Source organism: Rattus rattus, chromosome 2 (assembly GCF_011064425.1).
Source record: "Rattus rattus isolate New Zealand chromosome 2, Rrattus_CSIRO_v1, whole genome shotgun sequence".
NCBI classification, from domain to species: domain Eukaryota; kingdom Metazoa; phylum Chordata; class Mammalia; order Rodentia; family Muridae; genus Rattus; species Rattus rattus.
In genome coordinates this window covers 23,000,730-23,023,381 of record NC_046155.1, presented here as the reverse complement: position 1 = coordinate 23,023,381, position 22,652 = coordinate 23,000,730, and the positions used below count along the sequence as shown (strand labels likewise).

The 22,652-nt window shown below is 43.6% G+C and overlaps 1 protein-coding gene across 1 annotated transcript in view; it reads right to left on the bottom strand.

Moving 5' to 3' along the window:
- The window catches only part of Trpm3 (transient receptor potential cation channel subfamily M member 3), an 851,352-nt gene that overhangs the window by 38,168 nt on the left and 790,532 nt on the right, over positions 1-22,652 (bottom strand). Inside the window, 3 exon segments of the mRNA XM_032891718.1 lie at positions 14,912-15,028; positions 15,031-15,085; positions 21,409-21,660. Of these exon segments, the coding sequence (XP_032747609.1) occupies positions 14,912-15,028; positions 15,031-15,085; positions 21,409-21,660 (424 nt within the window).

Genomic DNA, 22,652 nt, shown 5'->3' with positions numbered 1-22,652 from the left:
ATAATGAACACCGTGAATGGATGAAGTTGTCAAAGAAGGAACTCAATAAAAGTTTTAAAAAAAATAAATAAAAACAAAAAAAATTCTAAGATCAAATATCCCCTTTCTGGGTAAGGGTGAGTGGTGACATTGTCCTTAGTAAGGATCAATGAAATGGATTTGGACTTTGGGAGGTTGTTGTCATCATCGTCATCATCATCATCATCATCATCATCATCATCATCATCATCATCATCATCATTTATTTGGCAGTGTTGGGTATCAAACTCACAGCCTTGAACATATTAGAGAATATCCTACCATCCCAGATCCTGGGAGATTTTTTTCGTGGTCACAAGAAAGCCTTTTGGGATGCATTTTAGCTTCTTGTGGATGTCCTAAGACCTTTTTATTTTAGTTTTTTACACCTCTAAGCTTCTTGTGTGATAGATATCTGATGTATTTGTAGGCTGGCAATGAATGGACTAAGAATGAAAAAGCAAAAGGTGAGGAGAGAGGCAGAGGGGATGAGGGGAGGATGAGAGGGATGGCGAGGAACAGAGGAGGAAGAAGATAATGCGTGTATTGCTTCATCCTCCTCCGTCCTTGTATACTTCTGTGGGGCCAAAAGAGAGGAAGTAGAATGTGGGAGAGCACAGACTGAACTAGCACTGCTGGTCTGTGGAGGAACTGGAGGCCTAGGGCTTTGGAGCTTCAAGTAATCCTGATACTGAAAGCAGGCATTAATGCCATAGTGCAGGCGGTGAAGGATGGTGTTTGGAGAAGGCGGGATGTCAGCCAAGGTGTTTGGCAAAACTGCCATGTAGGCACAGTCCTTTCACCACACCATGCCTGGGCCCTGCTCCCTGCCCTGCAGTCACACAGTTGCCTCATGCTGCCCTCTGGCTGCTCAAAGCCTACTTCACCCAGGCAGAGCCATCTGCTGCAGGATTTCCTGTCCTGCTTCCAGCTCTCCTTCTCCGAGTGCTGATTTCAGCTATTTGGAGAGTTAAGACTAAACATTCAAATACTTTACACTAAGGGGAGATGAGTCTGCGGGTTTAACCTGGTCAGGGGATCCTGGTTCTTCTCAGGGAAGCTTGCTGCTCCTTGGTTTAGGAGAGACTTGGAACAAAGAACATTTTTCTGCCTTCTCTGGTTTCTCTGACGCGAGCATGGGAGTGATGTATGTATTTTATAGCCGTGGTCTCAATGTTCTTCTCCCCCACGTTCCCCACCCCCTTCCCTGTCACTTGGGTTTCCTAAGTAGAGATCTCTCTTAGAAAGGGACTCCACATAAGATGAATGGTGAAAAAACCCCAACTTTCTTAGCTTGGACTGTAACGTGTTTGCTAACAATCTGTCTTTCTAACCTCCTCCCCATTCATTCTCCCAAGAATTAGTAGAAGAGATGGACACAGCTGCTGGTTCCAGCTCCTCCCCTAAAACCCCCAGAAAGTGCAGCAAGAGGTCACATAAAAAGCCAGATGCAAACAACATGTCAAGCCAGGGCAAACTCAGGTGGCCTGAGAATGCCTTGTATGTGGAACTAACCTAGGGATTAGTTCCTGGCTGGCAGAGGAAGGACACCTCCTGTCCTTGCTCTTTCTAGCCCCATCTGCTAGCACCTGACGTGCTTTGTCATCTGTCTCTGACTTCATACACGACCGTCCTCTCCTTAGAATGGTTTATCTATCTGAAAAACTCCTAAGTCCTTTTACAATCCAGCTTAACTCTTATCACCAGGCAAATGCCTCTGACCGCCCATTGCTTTCTCTGCCTCTCTGCTTTGCCGTGGCTCCCTGAGCTACTGTTAAATTAAACTGTACTCCTCTTTCTTGTGAGCGAATTCCTTATAAGTCAGTTCTATAGAAATAAATCCCATCAATTCGTAATGTTCTGTTGATGTGCCAATCCTCCCATTAACTGTTCTTCAAAGGCAATGAAGGAAACTCTTTTTGTTTTTTAACACCAGCTTCTGGCAAAGGGCCTGACACATGGAAGTGTTCAGTATTAGTGAATGGACCCATTCAAACTAGGGTAGCAGCATGTTCCCTGCATTCTCTCCTGTAGTAGATGGTGAGATTTACTGTCCACACAGAAGGTCCCAGAGAGCATATATGTCCAGTGACATTACAGCTCAGGTCAAGAAATAGTTTTCCACCAGAACTGAGGATGCCACTAAGACAAAGTCTCAAAATCCCGTATTTGATCTGAAACTGCTGGGGTCTTCTAAACAGAACTCATCTTGAACCATGGGCCAGATAGTCTAGAGACCAAATATTTGGTCAAAAGCCAAGCAAGTTTCAGTTAAACATCCCTTGACAGATGTGGCCTAAAATCTAGCTGCAGGAAGCTATTTGCTCCAGGGGACAACTGTCTTCCAAAATCTCTGGCATGTCCCTTCTTCCTGCTGTCTACACGGCCTTCAGGACAAACAATTAATGTAGGTGCTTTGCTGGAATGAACTGCTGATTGTTAGCCCCTGTGCAGATGAGCCTGTTTATTGGCTGCTGTTAATACAGATCGGTTAAAATAATCAAAATGGGTGTCCTTGGTTCTGCTTTTGGTGGGGATCAACCATCTGCCTCACTGTGTTTGGTCAGAACACCGTGCTTTTGGAAAGAGTTGTGGTTACAGGATGTACAGCAATTACCTCTGGCATGTAACAGCTCAGAGCAGGGGACTCTGAGGGGCCCATTTTGGTCTGCTGCTAGACTCACACAGCCCTCTCTTCCTTTCTCAGTGCTCTCACAAAGACCTCCCTCCTTTTTTCCACGTCTTTATAGATGTGCAAACAAGTAATCTCTCTGTATATATTAAAATGATGGCTTTGCCAGTGATATATTTCTCGAACCTGGCTGTAATTTTCTACAAAGCATACTCAGCTAAGTTTCATGATGTTATCAACTCTTGGATTCCCTTAACTCTTCACCTCGTGCTTGCATGTGTTATGAGTCCATGATCACCCCTTTTAATTGAACCCTCGTTTGCAGTTCCTTTATAACCACCTAGCTTTCTATTCCCGGCACTTTGACTTTGCTCTCTTCATGTTTCTGGTCACCAAAACCTTCTTGTCTATTTGATTATTTAATGCAGTTAACGACATTGCTCTTCTCTGAGTCTTGCTTCAGGGTGTTTAATCGTGTGCTGGAGATTTTCTGAGTTGTGACTTTGGGCCTGACATAGCTTGAGTTGCTGAAGCTACAACAGTGAGCAGGTAGATGTGTTTTTGCTCCCATGGAGTCGGCATACTAAAGGAACCTTTTTGTTCTATAGCTTAGCTGTCTGGTAGGACCTCCACTAGTGATGTACAGCTAGTTAAGTCCAAATCCCAATTAATTAAAATAAAAGATAAGATAGAAGTTTCAGTTCACACTGGCTACATTTCAAGTACTCAGAAGCTGCAGGAGATTAGTAGCTATGGTACCTGATAGCACAGTTCCATCATAAATGAGTGTTCTAGAAGAATTCTCTAGACCCACCGTCATCCTGACAATCTTAAAAAACCCTTGTAGCTATACAGAGAAATGATTCGAAAGACAGAGCTACAGATCATAATTCCTCACATGCGATTCCCACTAGAAGTATAGATTGGGCACAGTATTTAGGAACCTATGAGCTTATTTTTACTGGGAACATCCAGTTTTTAATTACAAGATGGCTGAATTGATGTGGTGCAATAAGACTTTGAGACGCAGTTGGCTCATGGCTTCTGAAGGTTCCGTATTAACTAGTCATGGAAGGAAAATACTGTGAAAAAACTCCAATCATTGCACCAAACATGCTGTTCCCTAAATCAGAAAGAATAGCCACTTCCTTAGCACTTACACCATATTGGGTATTTGCAATTTTGAGATGACTTAAAGTATACAGGAGAGTGCTCCTAAGATATGTGTGACACTAGAAGGGACCTGGCTGGGCAGTGGTGGCACACACCTTTAATCCCAGCGAAGGCAGACAGATCTCTGTGAGTCTGAGGCTTGAGGCTGGTCTAAAAAGCTATGTCCAGGACAGCCAAGGCTACACACACACACACACACACACACACACACACTCACACACACACACACACACACACACACACACACACACACACACACACTGTCTTGAAAAAAAAATCCCTTTTGAGCAGGTGTTGGATTTGTTCTTACCATTTCCTGGAGAGGAAAACCATCATCCAGAACCCAGAGACAGCCCATGTATCTTTCTGGTGTTCTCTTACACATTCCCAGGGATCTGAGAATGTTTGGAGAAGGAGACACAGAAAGAAAGATCTAGGAAGTATATTCAAGTGTCCTGGCTGAAGCAGGGCTACAGAAGAGAGAGAAATGGAAGCCTACACACACACACACGTGAGTGTGGGCCCCAGTGAGTGCCAATCCACCTGTGTCGTATGGGACCAGGCTGTGTGATCCTGGGAGTTCTGTTATAAGCAGCGGGGCTTCTGGAAGATAGAGCTTCTAGGGACTGTGGAGAGGAGAGACATTGTACCTTCACAAGACTGGAAGAGCCACCCTGACGTTCAGCAGGAAACACTGGTGAAAGAGCGCTGCATCCCACTCCGCCCATCCTAAGCCATACTTCACAGTTTCAGTGCTGGCCTCCCAGGTTTAAGAGGATATATTCAAAATATAAATACGTGGATTTATAAGGTAAACATTGACTTCCTGGTAGCATCTGATTTTTGTTGCCTGGAAACCATATCCACCCAATGAGTACTGTGGTTTTCTCGTACACACATGAACCCAGGTAACAACTGTTGTTCTCCTCTCTGCTGACCCATTTTATTAGAATAAAATAATCCTCGGAAGTAAGCACATCTAATGCTTTGGAGAAAACTTGAATAGTAAGGAAACCGATTCCATCCTGGAGTTCAACTGACAGTGGTAAGAAAGAAACCAATATACTTGCAGGGCTTGTTGAGTTAATCTGAGTGGCTAATCTGGCCTGCCTTCTGTTCTTGTAAATAAAGTTTATCTACCTGTTTACTTATTGTCTAGGACCACTTTGGGGACACGAATGGCAACACTGTAAACTACGACAGAGACCACATTGCCTTGAAACAACCAGATGTTGATCTAGTCCTTTCTGGAAAAATTTCCTTCACATTCTAGAAAACTTTGCTCACACCTACCTGGCCTGGTTTACAAATTCCTTAAAATAGGACTACGTCTGAATATTCTTCTATTTCCTCTTGTACCTTGTGGGTACCAAGCAAGAATTTAAGAATGCAAAATGAAAGCTTCCAAAGTAGGATAGAGTGGCCCTTTAAGCTTCGAGCATGGCATTTCTAAGAGACTCCTGGGAGCATCATGCCTTCGCCTTATGGCTACTGAGCTCAGCTATTAAAGAAGGCACACTCATGTTTCTATCACCAGTGACGCTATGGCTTTTCTCTTCTTTTTTGGGACAGGGTCTCACTCTTTCCTCAGCCTCCCTAGCTGCTGGGATTTCAAGCCTGCACCCCCACCTACAGCTCTGTATTGCGGGAACTTGTGTGTGGTTTGGCTTTCCAGTGTCATGTACTGGAGGTTCGATATGCTGCGTGGTGTTGCGATAGAGAGACCTTTAAGAGCTGGAGACATCCCGAAAAGAGACTCATTGCAGTAGTGCAGAGTGGGTCTGCTCTCTCAAGAGCGGAATTTTATTAAACAAGGTGAGCCTTGCACTTGGACATCTGCATCTTCTTGCTCGAGTTGCCATGTGATTTCTTCCTCACACGCTCCCACCGTTATGACAACATTCATCATGAAGCCCTTACCGGAGCCCAGAAGATGCCAGTGTCAAGCTGCTATCTCATGAAGCTTCAGAACTGAGCAAACAGGCCCTCCTTCCCTCTCTTCCTCCCCCTTCTCTTTTCTTTTATCTCTCTTTTAGAGGGATAGTACCCAACCTGTGAGTCTCCTACTTGAACCTTCAAGTGCTGGGATACAGGTGTGGATCACTGTGCCTAGATAAATCTTCTATTGTAAAGAGCCTGGTCTTGGGCATTTTTTTTTGATACCGATACGAAGCTAAGAAGTGGGTGATGCGAGAGATGATTGTCACATTGTAAATGTGGGTGGCTGGAGCAGCCATCTGCTGTGTATATCATACAGGATGCTCATGGTTTCCTTCCATCCTGGAAAGGAGTCTTCAGTGTGAATGATGTTGGGTTTTAGCTGAGGAGACTGCGGGCCTAACTTAGGCTGGTTTCTTCCGGAAGCATCCCTGAGGAAAGCATTCAAATGAATGTGATTTATTTACTGAAGAGAATACACACAGAGGTATCAGAACAGAGGATAAAGTTAAAAAGAAAGATGCTACTTCAGGTGCAGCCTGAGCTCACACCTCATTCTATGGGCCGGGCCTCTCCTACAGGAAGGTATTCTGCAGGTTAAAGGCAGGAGAGTGGGACTTCAACAAGAGTCAAAATAACTAAGCTTTTATATTCCCTGAATCCAACTGCTAGGAGCAAGGTGCAGGATTCCCTGGACTCTGAGGTCAGCTTAGGTTCCCTGGGTGGTGAAGAGACATCGTGGATCCCAGGGAAGCTATCTGAATGTGGCGGGTAAGGCTAGCACTAAAGTGCACAGAACCAAAGAGGACAGGGCACAGGCTGGACACGGGGATGCAAGGGAACCTGGGCAGTGAACTAAAGGTATCAACCACATTTCCAACTGGATGTTCATTGATGTGGTATGAGATTCTATACCATGTTAAGTGTGTGTGTGTGTGTGTGTGTGTGTGTGTGTGTGTGTGTGTGTGTGTGTGTGTGGTGTCTTGAGACAGTTTCTCACTTTATAGTCTAGGCTGGCCTCGGATTCAATGTCCTCCTGCCTCTGCCTCCTGAATGCGGTGATTACAGACTTGCACCACCGCCCCTGGCTTATCCCTGACATTTCTGTGATGTGGATACTCTTATTTTATGGGAGAACATCTTCTCCCTTTTCCTCACCTTATTGTCTTCCCTTCCAAAGCAAAATGCTTTTTTTATCTGGGGATATAAAAATATGGCTTTTTGTTGTTGTGGGAGAATTCTGCTCTATTCACAATGGCTAGAAAATGGAAACAAACTATGTGCCCTTCAACGGAGGAATGTGTAATGACAATGGGGTGCATCTATACAGTGGAATTTCATTCAGGTGTGCAGAAAAACAAAATCATGAAATTTGCAGATAAGTAGACGGAATAGGAATATATACTGAGTGAGGGACCCAGAAAGCATGTTCTCTCTTATTTGTGGTTTCTAGCTCTGAATCTATATTTGAATATAAAACCTTAGTAACTGCACAATCCAGGAGAGTTAAAGGGACCATGGGGGCTTCTGAGAGAAGAGATTCTAGAGATGGGGGTCACAGGACATAGGTGGTGTGAAGGGGGAGTGAGACAAATGGGAGTGGGGTTCAACTGGGAAGCAGGGAGGAAAGGTAAGATAAACTTGGGGGGGGTGAAAAAAATCGTAAGTCTCTCAGAATATATGATCATTTTTCTGTCACATACTTAGGGGAGGCATGAATCTGAGATGTTCTCTGGAGAAGGGCACTCCCTTTATTTGTCCTAAGTCGAATACTTCACACTTAAAAGATTCTTGCCCAAACATTCTCGGATATAGAGTCCCAAACCATGGTATAAATCTCCAGATCACAGTATGCCTAGAAATTCACTTGAGAAATGCAGACTCTTTTGACACATTCTCTTTTATCTCCTTGGCATGAAGAGTTCAAATCCTGCTCTGTCCTTGAACCACAGCGTTTCTTCACTCCTAGCTAATGGCTGCTCCTCTCTTACGTTTTCTTTAGGGATGGTAGCTAGAACTGAACTTGATGTCTGGGTCATAAAGTCACCATGTCTTGGAGTTTTAGATAAAGACACTTCTTGTATCCTATATTCCATATGTTATAGATGATGGCGCCCTTACCACCATCTGGGGTTGCCCTATTTTCCAGGTAGGTGTCTCTAGTATTAATCCTGCAATGCTTGTCTTTCCAAGCCTGCAGCCTATCACAGTTAGGCAGAGTAAGGAGAATTGATGCTCTTTTATGATAGCTGATTTCATCTTAAAGCATCCCTAGTAATCTCCCCTCACTTTCTTGCTTCTGTTCTATTGACACGCACAACTTCTTTCTGCAGGCTGCTACTGCCAGTTTGGCTCTCATCACTGTTGCTGATCTGGGAGTCTCTTCTCTTACCCTAACAGGCTTCTCTTTTTTAAAAGATAATTTCTTGTACTTGTTAAAGAGGCCAAGATAAAGTATAACTTATAAGGAAGTGTACTGACTTGTCTCTATTGAAAGGGACAGATACTTCTTATATTGCTTTTCTCTACTGATAAATTAGTAATTAGGTGACAAAATGGTCCCCATAGCCAGATGGGAACTCAACGTTTCTTCTTCAGTTATAAGTTTTGGGAATTTAGTACAGAGAATTAGGAGAAAGTTATGAATATTTAAGATGTATTGAGGGCTGGAGAGATGGCTCAGTGGTTGAGAGCACTAACTGCTCTTTCAGAGGTCCTGAGTTCAATTCCCCAGCAACCACATGGTGGCTCACAACCATCTGTAATGGGATCCCATACACTCTTCTGGTGTTTGAAGACAGCTTCAGTGTACTCATATAAATAAAAATAAATAAATCTTTTAAAAAAAGATGTATTGAACCCACAGAAGTTCTTTTTCTACAGGGTTACAGGATTCACTTGAAGGATAGAGTGGATAATATATGGGCTTTAGAGTTATGCCAACCAAGATGGATTGAAAGTGTTCTGTAAAAGGAACTAGAGAAACCAGACTTTGAAGATAGGTCACTAAAAATGACTGGAGAATTCTTCATCTCAGAGTAGGTTGGAACCATAGTATAGAAATGAAAAAATTGACAAAAAGTAACCAATGACTTTTAGACCAGTTTGGAATGCAATGACGTTGCAAAGGACTCTTCTAAACACCGACCTGGTTGACCCCTTTCTCTTGGCACTGTTGGCACCATTGCAATTCCTGTGTTCCTCACATCCTGCTTCTGCCTCTCCTCTGTCTATTTGTGCTCATCCACCGTGACTTTGACAGGGAGAGACATTCTTGATCCTAAAACCTGCATTTCCACTTCAGCACTTTTTAATTAAACCAATTAATCTCTATTTATGTATGTGCGTGTACGCCTGCTTGTCTGTGTGTGCACCACTTGCATACAGGTACCCATGGAGGGTAGAAGCGTGTATCACATCCCCAGGAACTGAACAATAGGAGTTTGTGCACTGTCTGATATGGGTGGTGAGGACTGAATTTGGGCTCTCTGCAAGAACAGCCGATGCTAATCAAGGAGCCACCTTCTCAGTCCCCCTTTTAAAATTTATTTCATTTTATAGTCCCAGATCATCCTATTGAGCTGCAAGTCTGGACTCTCTATAGGATCTACAAACTTAATTTAACCCCAGTGGGACATCAGCCCTGGGTACATTCCTCCCCTCAAGTAAGTGGTTTTTATACTTTAAACTAGGGTGAGCTCCATTCTCCCCATTTTAATCCCCACTCACTTTTTTTTTATCCCCTCTCCACCATCAGGCCTTTGTTGAGGTCTTTCTGGTTTTACCTTCCTCCAGTCTCATGCAACCCTTTTTTCCCATTACCAACTCCATCAGGAATGCTTTTTCGTCTCTCCTGTGTCCTCTTCCTCCCTCTCCATGGTCTCCCTCTCCTCTCTCCCCCTCTCCTTCTACACCCATCTGTCCTGCTTCCTGTCTCCTACCTCTCACTTTACAGTGAGCCACACTCGATCGTTTTCTGTGCCTAGAGCTTGCCACACTAGGTCTCGGTTTGGAATGCTATTCTTTCTTCACACCCCTGCTCCCGTCTGCTTAGCACACATCTGCTTGTGTTTCAGGGCTCTGCTCGGCCTGCTTCTTCTCTGCTGGGGCCTCATCTATTCCACCATGCTCCAACTCCACGTGGTGCTGGCAGATTTCCTATCTGAGCTTCGCCTCCATACATCGGTTGTCAATGGAGGTTTGCCCCTGCTGAACTGTAAACTCCTCGAGGGCCATGTCTCTTCCTTGTTTGTCTAAAGGCTCTGGTTTTCAGAGTCTTTTTTTTTCCTGCTCATGGGCAGGAAAAAAAAAACTATTGAATGAAGAGTGGACTCTAAATAGAGTTCCACCTGTGAGCAAATACAGTGGATATCACGGCAGCAGGATGCGTGTGGTTTCACAACAGAGGCCGAAGGCAGATCGCTCTGTTCTCTGTAAATCTCATGAGCCCAAGTTTGTATTGGTAAACAAGTCATGTGGCTCTTCTTTATAGGGTGGGCTGACTGTGTCAGGGACAGCACAGTGTTGGCTAGCTTCCTTAGCAGTTTGTGAAAAGAAAACCTAATGAAACGATTTCCCTTTCCCCCAAGGTTGGCACTGACCCCAGCTTCCTTTTCCCAGACTACTTTTCCTGATTGGGCAACAGGCCGCATGCTATTTCTCTTAGCAGCGGTGTGCTCTGAAGCCATCAGAGGTCGGTCTGGAATTCCAAACAGAGGCCCAGCGCTGAGTTCTGAGACCTCAAGTGAAATGACTGAGACACACGTCACTTGCCACTCTTCTGGTTCTTGGTGTTCCTTGCTTCCCCATGGCAAGAGTATTTCAGACACTCGAGCTGTCCTACTTCCATACCCAAATCGGGGAATAATTAATTGGAGACAGAAAAATAATTCAGGACAGTACTCGAGCCTTCTGTACACATGTTCAACCCTTGTTTGAGTCAAAGCCATGGAGATATCCTGGATACCAAAGAGCGAGGGATCGATTATACTAATATAAAATGTTGTATTCAATCAGTCAATTAAAAACAAAACACAACAAAGCCCCCATCTCCTTCTTCAGGTCACCTATTAATTTCAGATGAAAAAGCCCCGGGCAGCAATTTAAACAAAATTGACCCATGTACTAAGAAGATTGGATAGTTAATTTAGAGTAGAAATGGCTAGGTCATATTAAGTTGTCATGGTAGAGAGAAAGTCCTGGACAGTCTGCTTCCACAGTACTATCTAAACTTGTAAAAATATCCAGAGAGGCAGAAAGGAGGACTAAATTTAGACCTGTATTTAATGCATTCAGAAGCATGATTCATTTCTCTCCTGCCTCAGTACAGCCTGAGAAATCTGAATATCCAGCAGGATGCCCTGTAAGTAAGAAGAGGTCTCATCCAGCAGGAGGCTGGACAATGTCAGAGATACCCCCGTCTCTTCTGCTAAGGAAGGTGAACTTCCAAGCGCCCTACCCAGCAAACCAGATTTCTGAGCTGACTGAAAAGCCATCCATTTTAAATTTTGTTCCAGTCTTGGTGCGGACATGGCTGGGGACTTATTGATTCTGCTGTTCTTCTTTTCCTTCAGTGCGTTTCCCACTCAAGCACCTCTGGGGTCCTGGCTAGCCCTCAGAGGGCATGCAGTAGAGGTCATCCTAGAGACTTCTCAGAGAATGTTGTATTGGTATTGGTGCATTTAATATAATGCCACGAATTAATTATTTTGTGGCACTCGGTATTGAACCCAGAGCTTCCTGTGTATACAGCAAAACACTACCATTGAGCTTCAACCACCGGCAAATACTGGTATAACACCTCAGACTTCAAGTCACCGTGGTAGCCCTGAGCTGGGGCTGAGCAAAGTAGTATGTAGCAGGAGTACTCAATGTTAATGACAGGCTATCTGAAAATAAAAATCAAGCCAAGTATCATATGTAGCATGGCTATTCAAAGTCAATTATAGGTTATCTGAAAACAAAACAAAAAAACAAGAAAAGAAAACTCTGAAGATCAATCGACCAACTAACCAGCCAACAACAGCAAAATCAGTCCCCAGGAATCAGATCAGCCTCCAGGGTAAAAATGGCTCTGGTCCCTTCTTCATTTATATCCTCTTCTACTTCCAACCACATTCTTGTGGCCCTCTGCTTCCAAATCTGAAGGAAAACTCTATCCTCTCAGATAATTTAGACTAAGGCTGCTCTATTTGTTATGTTAGTCCAGAATGACATAGACGGAAAATGTACTTGTTATTTCGTGATTTTTTTAAAATATGATTTTTTTTAAACTTTTTAGTTTTTAAGCACATTTGGAAAGTAACCTTACAAATCTCATCCTACTGTCTTTGGCTTTATAGGTAATTTCTGTCTAAATAACAGGAAACTAGATGAAATGTAGACCAAAAAAAACTACAGTTAGGTAACACAGCCTTCCCAGAAGTGAGGACATTATGGGTGTCCTCCATTCCGAGGTCTGCCGGTGGCGTGAGCGAGCCATTCTGAGGGCCCCATTGCATATTCACATTGATCAGTCCCAGTTAAGAAAGTGATGATTTCCCCCAACATGAAATGGGTCCAGCCACTTAGAAGTCAAAACAACCGGAGTTAGATAATGGAGCACGTGCATCAAGTTAGAAATGAGTCATCTGAGGTGTGCGTGATGAGCAGAGCTGGGAAGGGCTACACGGGGCACATCCATAGCATGGGCTCGGTAGACCCTGGGCAGGGAAGGCCGCAGGTCCGGGTGGATATGAGATCCAGTCAGCCTGAATACATGCGCCACACACCGACCTGGACACGGCACAGGGAAAAGGCCACACACTGTAGGGCAGCGTCAATGATTTGTCCCTTTCTCAAACAGTTTGGAACCAGCTCTTCTGGGAAATTCTGAAAAGCCAGGAGGGAATAGGCATCCAATCCTCATGGGGTTCATCTGGTGCCATAGTCCAGGCACTGAGTCATTAATAGAACAGTCATGGTCAGTGACCTTGGCTGAATGTTATTTGAGATTTGGGGACAACCATCAACATCCATTTGAGAAAGGACGATTACTCTTTAGCACTCTACACAGAAAACTGGCTGATTTAGCTTAGAACAGAGTCTGCCATTGCAGCCAACTTCAGAACATCACAGAGGAAGAGGTCAGGGTCTCAACAAGGTCATATCCATCTAAGGCAAGATCAGGTATGTTTTGGGACTTGGGGGTCAAGATTTATCCTCACACACATAGAGTAGCACAGATCTAATTCCCAGAGTGGGGGAATTTGTCTATATTCATACTTCAGTCCCACAAACACCTCTAGTCTGTCTTGGGGGTGGGTGGGATGGGGAGTTTTCAAGTTCTAAACTATAATCAGCCCTTCTTGTAAAACAGCAAATACTAAATCCTTGTGTTCAGCAGATGGTGGTATTTGTTGCACTAGGCTGGGCTCATAGTACAACATCAATAAATGGCCACTTGTAGAGGGACAGACAGAATCCCATTTGTAAAATACATCCATACCACCCCTTTCTTTCTCTCTTCCTTTCTTCACCCTTTCTCCTCACTACGTTGTCCAAATGCCCATGGGGGTCTTTGTCTCATTCTATGGGAGAAAGGGACAACTTGAAAAGCCAAAATAATGTAATAAAGTGGGAAAGCAATTTCCAGGGGTGGGATGCTTAGTCTCTGAGGAAAATCATCATAGCGAGCTTTTTAACTGTTATTTTGCCTGTAGGGACCATTTGAAAGGATGCTCTCTACAGAAAATTCCCACCCCTGGGAAACTGCCTTCTGAAGGCTGCACACTGTCACCAAAGATATCATAACTGGAGGATAGAGCAAAAATTCTTCCTCCATGAGTTGGCTAAGTCTCATGGAGCAAATATTTGTTCCAATTAGGTGTTCCAAAAGCCTTGCTTGCCCCAGATAACATGTTTTCAGAGAGAAAGTGTATTTGTTCAAAATTCATCATGGAGGGGAAAAATGACACATTACTGTGTTCTGTTGCCAGGATACACAATGTTCTTCATAGGACCCAAAGCTCAGGTGTCCTTTGTCCTTGTGTTCCTAGGCCCCGTCCTATCTGGACTGAGGAGGGAGAGTGGGGTGCTGCCTAGACTTTGCTCCCCCTCTGAACAAGCTATGTGGTTATGTGACCTTAATCTGTGTTCACAGTCCAGGGCTCAGATGGCTGGCCTGTCAGCAAAAACTGTCTGAAAAATGTTAATTGAACAGTGTTGGAGGGTCGTTATTTCCAGACCTAAATTCCTCAGGGGAAATGAGAAAGAGTTGCTCCTGGGATTCAACTCCACACTGAAATGTGCTTCTTCTCAGATGCTTTCTTCCCAAGTCATTTCCTGATGCCTGGTGTTCCCTGACATTTGGTCCGAATAAAATCCTGGAACAGGCTCCTAGACTACAGCTATCCTCCAACTCCACACAAAAGGAGTTGTTTGTTGTAGACACTCTGCATCTGGTAGGCTGAAGGTACTAGGGGCGGCTGGCTCTTGGTCCATACTAAGTCACTATGATATAGATACCCTCCTCCAACCCCTGGCATTAGCAGCAAATAACTCAGTCTATGACCTACGGGCATTTTCCATATTTCTTGGTAATGAATTCTGGCTTCATCTGTGTCTCCATAGCACATAACTTAAGACAATGAGAAAGGCTGTTGGGGAATAGTTTCTAGTATGAGGAAAATACCATACAGATGTTTGCCCTTAATCTTGAATTCTAATGACGAAATTGAGAATTGTTTATTTGTTCTAAAGTCAAACCCAAGGAATTTATTTTCTAAAGCCTAGCAAGAGAGGGATAGGGTAGGAGTGGGTAGTTTTGACACAATGTATTCCCAGTAATGAAATATGAAAAACATGGCCTTAAGATTTTGAGTTATATGCAAGATTATATCATTTAAAATGGTTCATTTTCATATCAAATTTGGTATTCTATAAATCCATTCTTGTCATAGGGAAGGACATACCTGAAGATACACTCAAGGGCTATTTTGCTAAAATAGTCGATTCACCTGCATTGATTGTCTCCACCAAGATAGCAAACTAGGAATCGGTCCTCTATCTTGAGCCATTTATTGAGGACAAACAAATGGACTTGGAAAAGGCGTGACTCAATCGAAGTTAAAATACCTGACTTTGGTGTATGAGAATCATAAACTTGCTTACGGTCTATCTGGTCAGCAAACACTTCCCCATAAATCATCCAATAAGGCATGTAGAAGATATTCTTGGCCAGTTTCCAAGATGGCTCCTCATTGGGAAAGAGAATGGCTTGCCTGGCGACCCAAAGCTCATCAGCACCACCAGCATAATGATGACAAAGTACATCATGTCTATCATCTGGAAGGGCGGAGAAAGGAGAAACAAAATAAAGATGTGGGGTTGAGCACGGTGCCTAGGTAGGGAGCTGTACCTGGTTAGGAGGAAAGATGGACTGTCGAAACGGACGTCTGCATACTGAATACCAATGTCAGTTACACAATAGAGCACCTTCATTTTCATGGCCGTTTATGGGACATATTTCTATCTAGGCACAGGAGTGCTGTTCCTCAGAATTTGGGTTCTCCACATGGTTCCAGCACCATTTTTAAAAACTGTTCTGAGAGAAGGCAAGACTCTTGTTTTGGTTTCTTTCTTCTTAGAAAAAAAAATGAGAATCGGGAGAGTTGAACTATTTTAAGATCTAGTGCAGAGCGGTATATTCCTGCTCTTAGTTCTGAAAGGCTAAGGCAGCACTGGAAAGCACAAGAAAATAAGGGCTTATGAGTAGACCGAGGAAAGGGCAAATGGGAGCCCATCCCATTGCTTGATTCCCTGTCACAGGCCAGGCTTTCACAGAACCAACCATTTCCTCCTCTGTTTCTCTGGTAGGGTATCTTATTATAAAGGGTATGTTCACAGGTCTTAGAAACAGGAGGTTTCATGAGCCAGACCAGTGCCTGTTGTTGACAAGATGGATTTCTTCCTTGTTGTGTTTCTAAACTGTGCCTGACTGAATCCCTTCACAATGTTTCTCCCCTCACCCTGTCCCTACTTTCCTTATCCACGACTGTGCTTTTGTCAATGCTATGGTATTAGAGATCTGTTTTTCTCACCTGCTAAATCCTTTCCTTATCCTCACTGAAGCCTGATAAGTTTGGTGATTCCGACTGGCTCCAAACCCACTGTTTCTTCAAGAGACAGTTCCTACTCATCTGCCTACAAAGGCGGGTGTGTTGTCTAAGCTAAGCTAGGGGTGGGACCTCATTCCACGGCAGCATGGTGAGGTAGGCATGTGACATGACAGCGCCACCAGAATCATCAAACCAGTCTGGTTTTGTTTTCTTGGAGATAGGATCTCTGCATGAACCCAAGGTATCTTGGAACTCACTATGTAGTTGAGGCTTGCCTGAAACTTTGTGATCCTCCTGCTTTGGCCTCCAGGGTGCTGAGATTATAGCCTGCTCTATCATTTCTTTAAAATGGAAGTAGAGAAAAATTCCCTTTCATTCCTTGTAATGTTCATTCTTTGTAATAATTTAGCATGTTGGAGGCCGAGTTCTCCCACCCGTGAATGAGGCAGATACATAAGAGGAGAGCTACCCCTGCCTGTGGTCGAACTCCTGCCTTGAGGTAGTCTTATGGCTAGTTCCACCATGTTCTATTATAAATCAATATATTTCCCCACCCCCACGCTTAAACTACAGAGATTGGTTTTTACTCCTTGCATCAAAAGGTCTGACACCAAAGACTTCCTCCTCTTGGACATTATAGGATAAAGGTACCTACCTCTAGATAATGATACATGGTAATTATCAGTGATAAGAAAGGTTCCAAATTATCTTATTTGTTATTGTTACTCTTGTGCTGGAGACTGAAACAAGGGCCTAGTGTACACTAACCACATACTCTACTATGGACCTATTCTTGCCTCTAACTTAGAAGAGAATATTCCATGGTCCATTTTCCAGTAACCTAAACATTATGGTATTCCTGGGTACCTTAGGACTCAGGGGCCTCAATATATTTTAGATTAATTAATCAATTTTCAGTATAACTTCAAAACTTGCATGACCTTGAAGTGAGACAGAAATTTCTCCAAGATTCCTAACTTTTCCTGTCTATCCTCACTGGTAAATGCTAGTTGGTTGTTTTAGCCCCCAGTGAGTGCTTGCAGGTCTCTACGTGGGTAAGATGGCCGAGTTGAAACAGGTGTAGAGGAAACCCAAGTGTGTGTTTCATCTTCTTTCTTCTTTTTATTTTATAAACCATGCTGATCACTTATTTACAGAAAGTTGTATCAATGAAGAAGCACAGATGGGTCTTCGTATTATCTTTGCTTTCATTGATTAAAAGGGGGTATCATATAAGTAGGTCTACTCACAAGACTGAGGACCTAATCTGACCCAAGAAAACTCAGCCAGGAAATAAAAGAAAATTGCACTAGTTTAATTTTTCAGCATTTTTTTTTTAAAAAAATGATTGATCCCAATACCTATCCATAGGGTCAAAACAGTAAAAGAAAAGAAGTTCTCTCAAAATGCTGAGCTCTCTCTGTTTCAAAATCTTCACTGTCGGAAAGGTATCAGGAGCTGAACACCATTAGGAGAAGAAAAGCACACCTCTTGTGTTTTCGAAGTTAAATTATCCAGTGAGTTCAATGGTAAGACTTGGTCCCAGTCTTAGGAATGCCTTTCAGAATGCTCCACAGAGAAGAGCATCCCCAGTGGTGGTGAAGCGCATGCTCTTAGGTGCCAGTCAACCTGAAGTTTGACCTTGACTGCTAGCAAAAATAGCTACATGAAAAAAAAATCCACCAAAAAAAAGTTTTTCCTGACCATTACTAAAGAGAAGTTAGCTTAGTGTCTTGGAGCAAGTTGCCTAATCATGTTATTAGATGTTGTAAGTGGGGTAGCAATAACAATCACGAGATTACCTTTGACTAAGTGTGATGGCCAAGCTGTGCATTCTTGTAAATGCTAGAGTGTTGTTGTTGGACGGTCAGGATGCAGTCAGGAGTTTGAACCTTGTCTCCGTCTCTCTCACAGCCTGTTTGTTTAATTGATACACAAGGGTTCTAAGATCTGTTCCAGGGGGTATAATAATGAGGCCTGAGATGTGTCCCACAGGGTGCCTGGCACAGTAACAAAGCTCCTGCTGGGGTTTCTATGCTGTGTTACATAAGTGAGTTAGCACAGGGTTCTCAGAACTCCCTTGAGGAATGAAATATGAAGGAACAGAGTCAGGATTTCAAGTGATCTGGGACCTGCAGATCAGCAGGACTCACAGAGGAGAAACGGATGCTCTGTGCTGTCGGGCATTTGATGCTCTGGTTCTTTCCATAGGGCAAACACAGAAAACCATCGCAGGATGAGCACCTGGCCATCCTGTGTCTGGTCTCCATCCAGACGTCGAGGCACACTGGGCTACTTGGGAGCGGATTACTAAAGAGGGACCTGTTAGGTCGAGGTCTTTGTATATATCACACATAGGCTCACCGATAAACTCTAGGGGCGTCTTTTATCTACCTTCTGGGTCGATGACTCAATTATTGAACTAATTATCTTAAAAGCATGCTGTAAGAACTCAAAGCCCCCAAATTCCTAATTTCCTCCTCATTCCTGACTAATAAATGAAGCCATTCATAAGTTAAAAGGTAGAGGACACATCACAGCCCTCCTGTTCATTCCTTACTAAGGTTTTGCTCTACTCAAAACTGGGGTAATTACGCCATTATTAAAATGATAGACATGGAAATTAAGATAATCTCACTGCATTAATGTAACTTTAGGTATTTCAGAGAGTTAAATGCCACCAAGATATTTAAAAATGATTGACTTGGTTTGGATCTTTGAATAGTTTAACTGTTAAAATATGGTAACCATAAAAAAAAATTGATAATCCCCTGATGTAGTGGTTCTTTACAGAGGGCAGTTTTGTGCTGCAGGGGACATTACATGTGGTAATGTTTGGAAACATCTTTGTCGTTCTAACACATTCTTTCTTTCTCTCTCTCTCTCTCTCTCTCTCTCTCTCTCTCTCCCTCTCTCTCTCTCTCTCTCTGTGGTGTGTCTGAGAGAGAAAGAGGTAGAGATGGATAGATAGATAGATAGATAGATAGATAGATAGACAGACAGACAGACAGACAGATAGAAAAAGCACTACTAAAATCCTGCAATATACAGGATAGGGACTCTGCAGCAAAGACCCACATAGTCCCACCTGGGTGCAGTGTGCAAGCTTGTAGTCCTAGCACTTAGGAGGCAAAGGCAGGAGGGTAGCAAGATTGGGTTACATAGTGAGGTGCTTTTTAAAAAAATGAAGAAAAATGTTAAGGTAGAGGAAAATTGGCCTGATTTCCAAGCTGTTACAGTCTGATAATTTTTTCCTCATTTTACTTGGAAAAATACTTGAGAATCTCATAAAGGCCCGTTCTCTCCAGAAAATCCATACAAACATTTTCCTATGTAAGTTGAGAGCAGGGATCCATGGAGTGCCACACAGTCTGCCTTCAGACATAAGAATTTCCACCCAAATCTCAAACCCATTATTAAACGAAGACAGAGGAGTAGAATGAACAAATGGTGTTCACACGCACCCCCTTCTCACTCAATGTCAAGTTGGACTGGATCAGTTTGGGTAACTCAGGCTCCAGCATTTTTCTTCTCTAGATTGTGTCTGGTGTCATTTACCCTAATCAGTGCTGGTGCGATAATTCCAAGTTTGTGACTGAAGCAGCGGTTATATGGAACAATGGTGTTTATAAACTTTCTTTCTCCATTGTCCTTTGAAAAACAATGCAAACATAACGACAACAAACATAGTTTACCAAGCAGCCACTAAGAGCCAGCTATCGTTTAGCATGTGCCGTTTCTAATCACCACAGCTCTACCAAGCACATTTACTGTTCATCGCTGCCTTAGAAGGCAGAGAACTGAATATCTAAGAGCAAGGGGAATTTATTTTAAATTTAAAATTTGCCCCTCTTTGTGTATATTAGCTGGTACTTTTTTAATAGGAAGATTTTTGGTTACTTAAGATGCATTTCAGAAGAATTCATACACAGATGTTTAATAAATACTGAACTAACGATGTCTATAGTAAATCTTTAGTGACAGCGAACAGGAGGGGGTACAAAGCTACTCGCTGGTTTTGGCAGCTTGTGGGGATGAGTAGGGATGACACCAAAGAGACCTTTATGAGAGGGCGGAGAAGCTGTGCTTTCCACATGTCAGGGATGGACTTGGAGAAGTGGGCATCAGGCTCTGGTGATATCTGGGAGGGAGCTCATGAACTCAGTACCCTCACCCAACTCCTGCCACCAGCTTCACCCTGATGCTGGTCACCTCAGCTCAGTCTTTATGGGAAAATTCTGGAAGCTGAATATAGTCTAGAATGTTGAAGCCCTCAGTCATTTGTATGGAAGTACATTAGCTTGGCCCGTGAAATTCTTTCTCCTCCCTCCCTCTCTCCCTCCCTCATGTATGTGGATATTTTGTCTGCATGTAAGTATGCACACTAGAAGAAGGCATTAGATCTCATGGCATTACAGTTATAGATGACTATGAGCCACCATGTGGGTGCTGGGAATCGAACCCAGGACTTCTAAGGAAGAAATGTAGTGTTCTTAACCTCTGAGCCACTGCTCCAGCCCCTCCCTCCCTCCCCTCCCCCCCTCCCTTCCCTCACCTCCCTTCCCCTCCCTCCCCCTCCTCTCCTCTCTCTCCTCTCCTCTCCTTTCCTTTTCTCTTCTTTGCTTTTTTAGAATTAAAGGAGAAAGTGCCTTACTTTCAGGAGTTATGGTTAGTGGATAGTTTTCCCCAGGATCCACAAATCCCCTGGACTCAGATCCCACCTCCCCACAGCTTGACTCAGTCTTCCCTTTGTGGACCAAAACCCACTTTTAAAAGAGTTTTACTAATCTTATTTTGCCTTCAAGGTATTTGAGACAAGCCTTGCTCTGCAGCCCTGGCTGACCTGGAATCTGGCATCCTTAGCTTCCCATGTGCTGGGACTCTAAGTGACGCAACCACACCCAGCTTTGAAAGTCACCTCAAGAACTCATCTTTGAGGAGTCTTCAAAATCTGTTAACACCTTTATTGAAGACCAAGTCCTCCTCCAAGCCTAGCCTCCGTGAACATTCTGAGTGAACCCATCACGACCTTTGGTCCTTCTGTACTTCATAGGTGTCTCCCTGACCACTTTTCATCTGCCTGCAGCAAAGTACTGCCCTTGCTCTCCCTCTGTCCCACTCTCACGAAGTGGCATTTTTGCGCAACTTTTCTTTTTCTTTTGGAGATAGGCTTTCTCTATGCAGCCCTGGCTGTCCTAGAACTAGCTCTATAGATAAGGCTGGCCTCGATCTCAGAGGTCCATGTGCCTCTGCCTCCTGAGTGCTGGGATCAAAGGCCTATGGCACCACTGCTCCGTACCTGACATAAAGCAGGCCCTTTCCATGTGCTTCATTTAGTAGATAGGTGGCTGATGATCAAATGCTTTAGTTTTTAATATACCAATTATAGTCAAATTCGCAGACACTCAAAGGGGATTTAAAGACTAAAATACCTCTGGGGCCATCTCATGCAGACCTTGGCTGGAAACCCAAATAAATCACATTTCTCTTGCTATGATCATGGATCTGCCTCTGAGGATGTGTAACATGGGACCGAATGACCCTGCTTACCATTTTCCCAATCATCATTACGTATGGGCCCAGATACTTGTTCACGCCGAAGATGTCTAGTAAACGGATATACCAATAAATGATGTTCACACAGTAGATGACCCTCCCGTCACTCCTGAAGGGCTGGTCTTGAAGACGAAGGATCATTCCCACTGAGAAGAGGAGGATGGCGATGAGGTCCGTGACGTTCCAGTACTCCTGCAGCCACACTTTCACTTTCTGCAGCAGCTTGCCCGGCTCTGACATCAGGATCTACGAGGCAGCAGAGAGGGCTTAGGTCCGGCTTTTCCTATACTTTCAGCTCAGCTAGAAGGTACTTTCTTTGTCTGTTAGCTGACAGAAGAGGCTATCTGGGCCTGTGTCTACCTGAATACCTGTATGCTATGAATTCACAACTGAGCTAAGTTTAGGTCATCCAGATGTGCACAGTCTAGAAGCAGATGCAAACAACAGGTTTGATCCTTGGGATTGTCTGGCAATTCTGAGGCACTGCAGGCTTTTGCTATAACATCATGTATTCCCAACACACTGCAGAGCTACAAAATCTTCGTCTCAGTAAACAGCTCTTCAGTACTGAGTGACATGGGCCACTCCTCCAGGACACTTTCATTCCTCTTGCATCACCAAGTCTCATCACCTGCAAGTACAACCCCATCAATGGCTTCTCACCCCCATGGCTGCCACTGAATTCTAAATCCCATTAGACCAGGCACAGGGTGGCATCTATTTTTTAATGTCATGCATCCCTGTTGTCACTATGGCTACCAGCCTACCATTTATTTTCTGGGCAACACATAGTGCGTGCTTTAAAGACCTAAACCATGGTGCGGTCAGTGATTATAGCTATATATTTAGGCATGGATCATCAAGCCGCATCCCAACATGGGTCCTTTCATTACAGATAAATTATATTCTATTTCTTAAGATAGATAGATAGATAGATAGATAGATAGATATATAGATAGATAGATAAGGGGGAGTTGGTGTGAACCAGGAGTAAATGGTTGAGTTTCCCCTTAGCCCCATCACTACTCAGCCATCCCTTAACATGGGCCTTGGTATCCTGGGACCTAGTAGATCAGTGGTTCTCTACTTTTCTAATGCTGTGACCCTTTAATACAGTTCTTCATGTTGCGGTGACCCTCTCAACCATAAAATTATTTTTGTTGCTACTTCATAACTCTAATTTTGCTAATCTTATGAATTATGGGTTTTTTTTGGATGGCCTTAGGTGACCCCTGTAA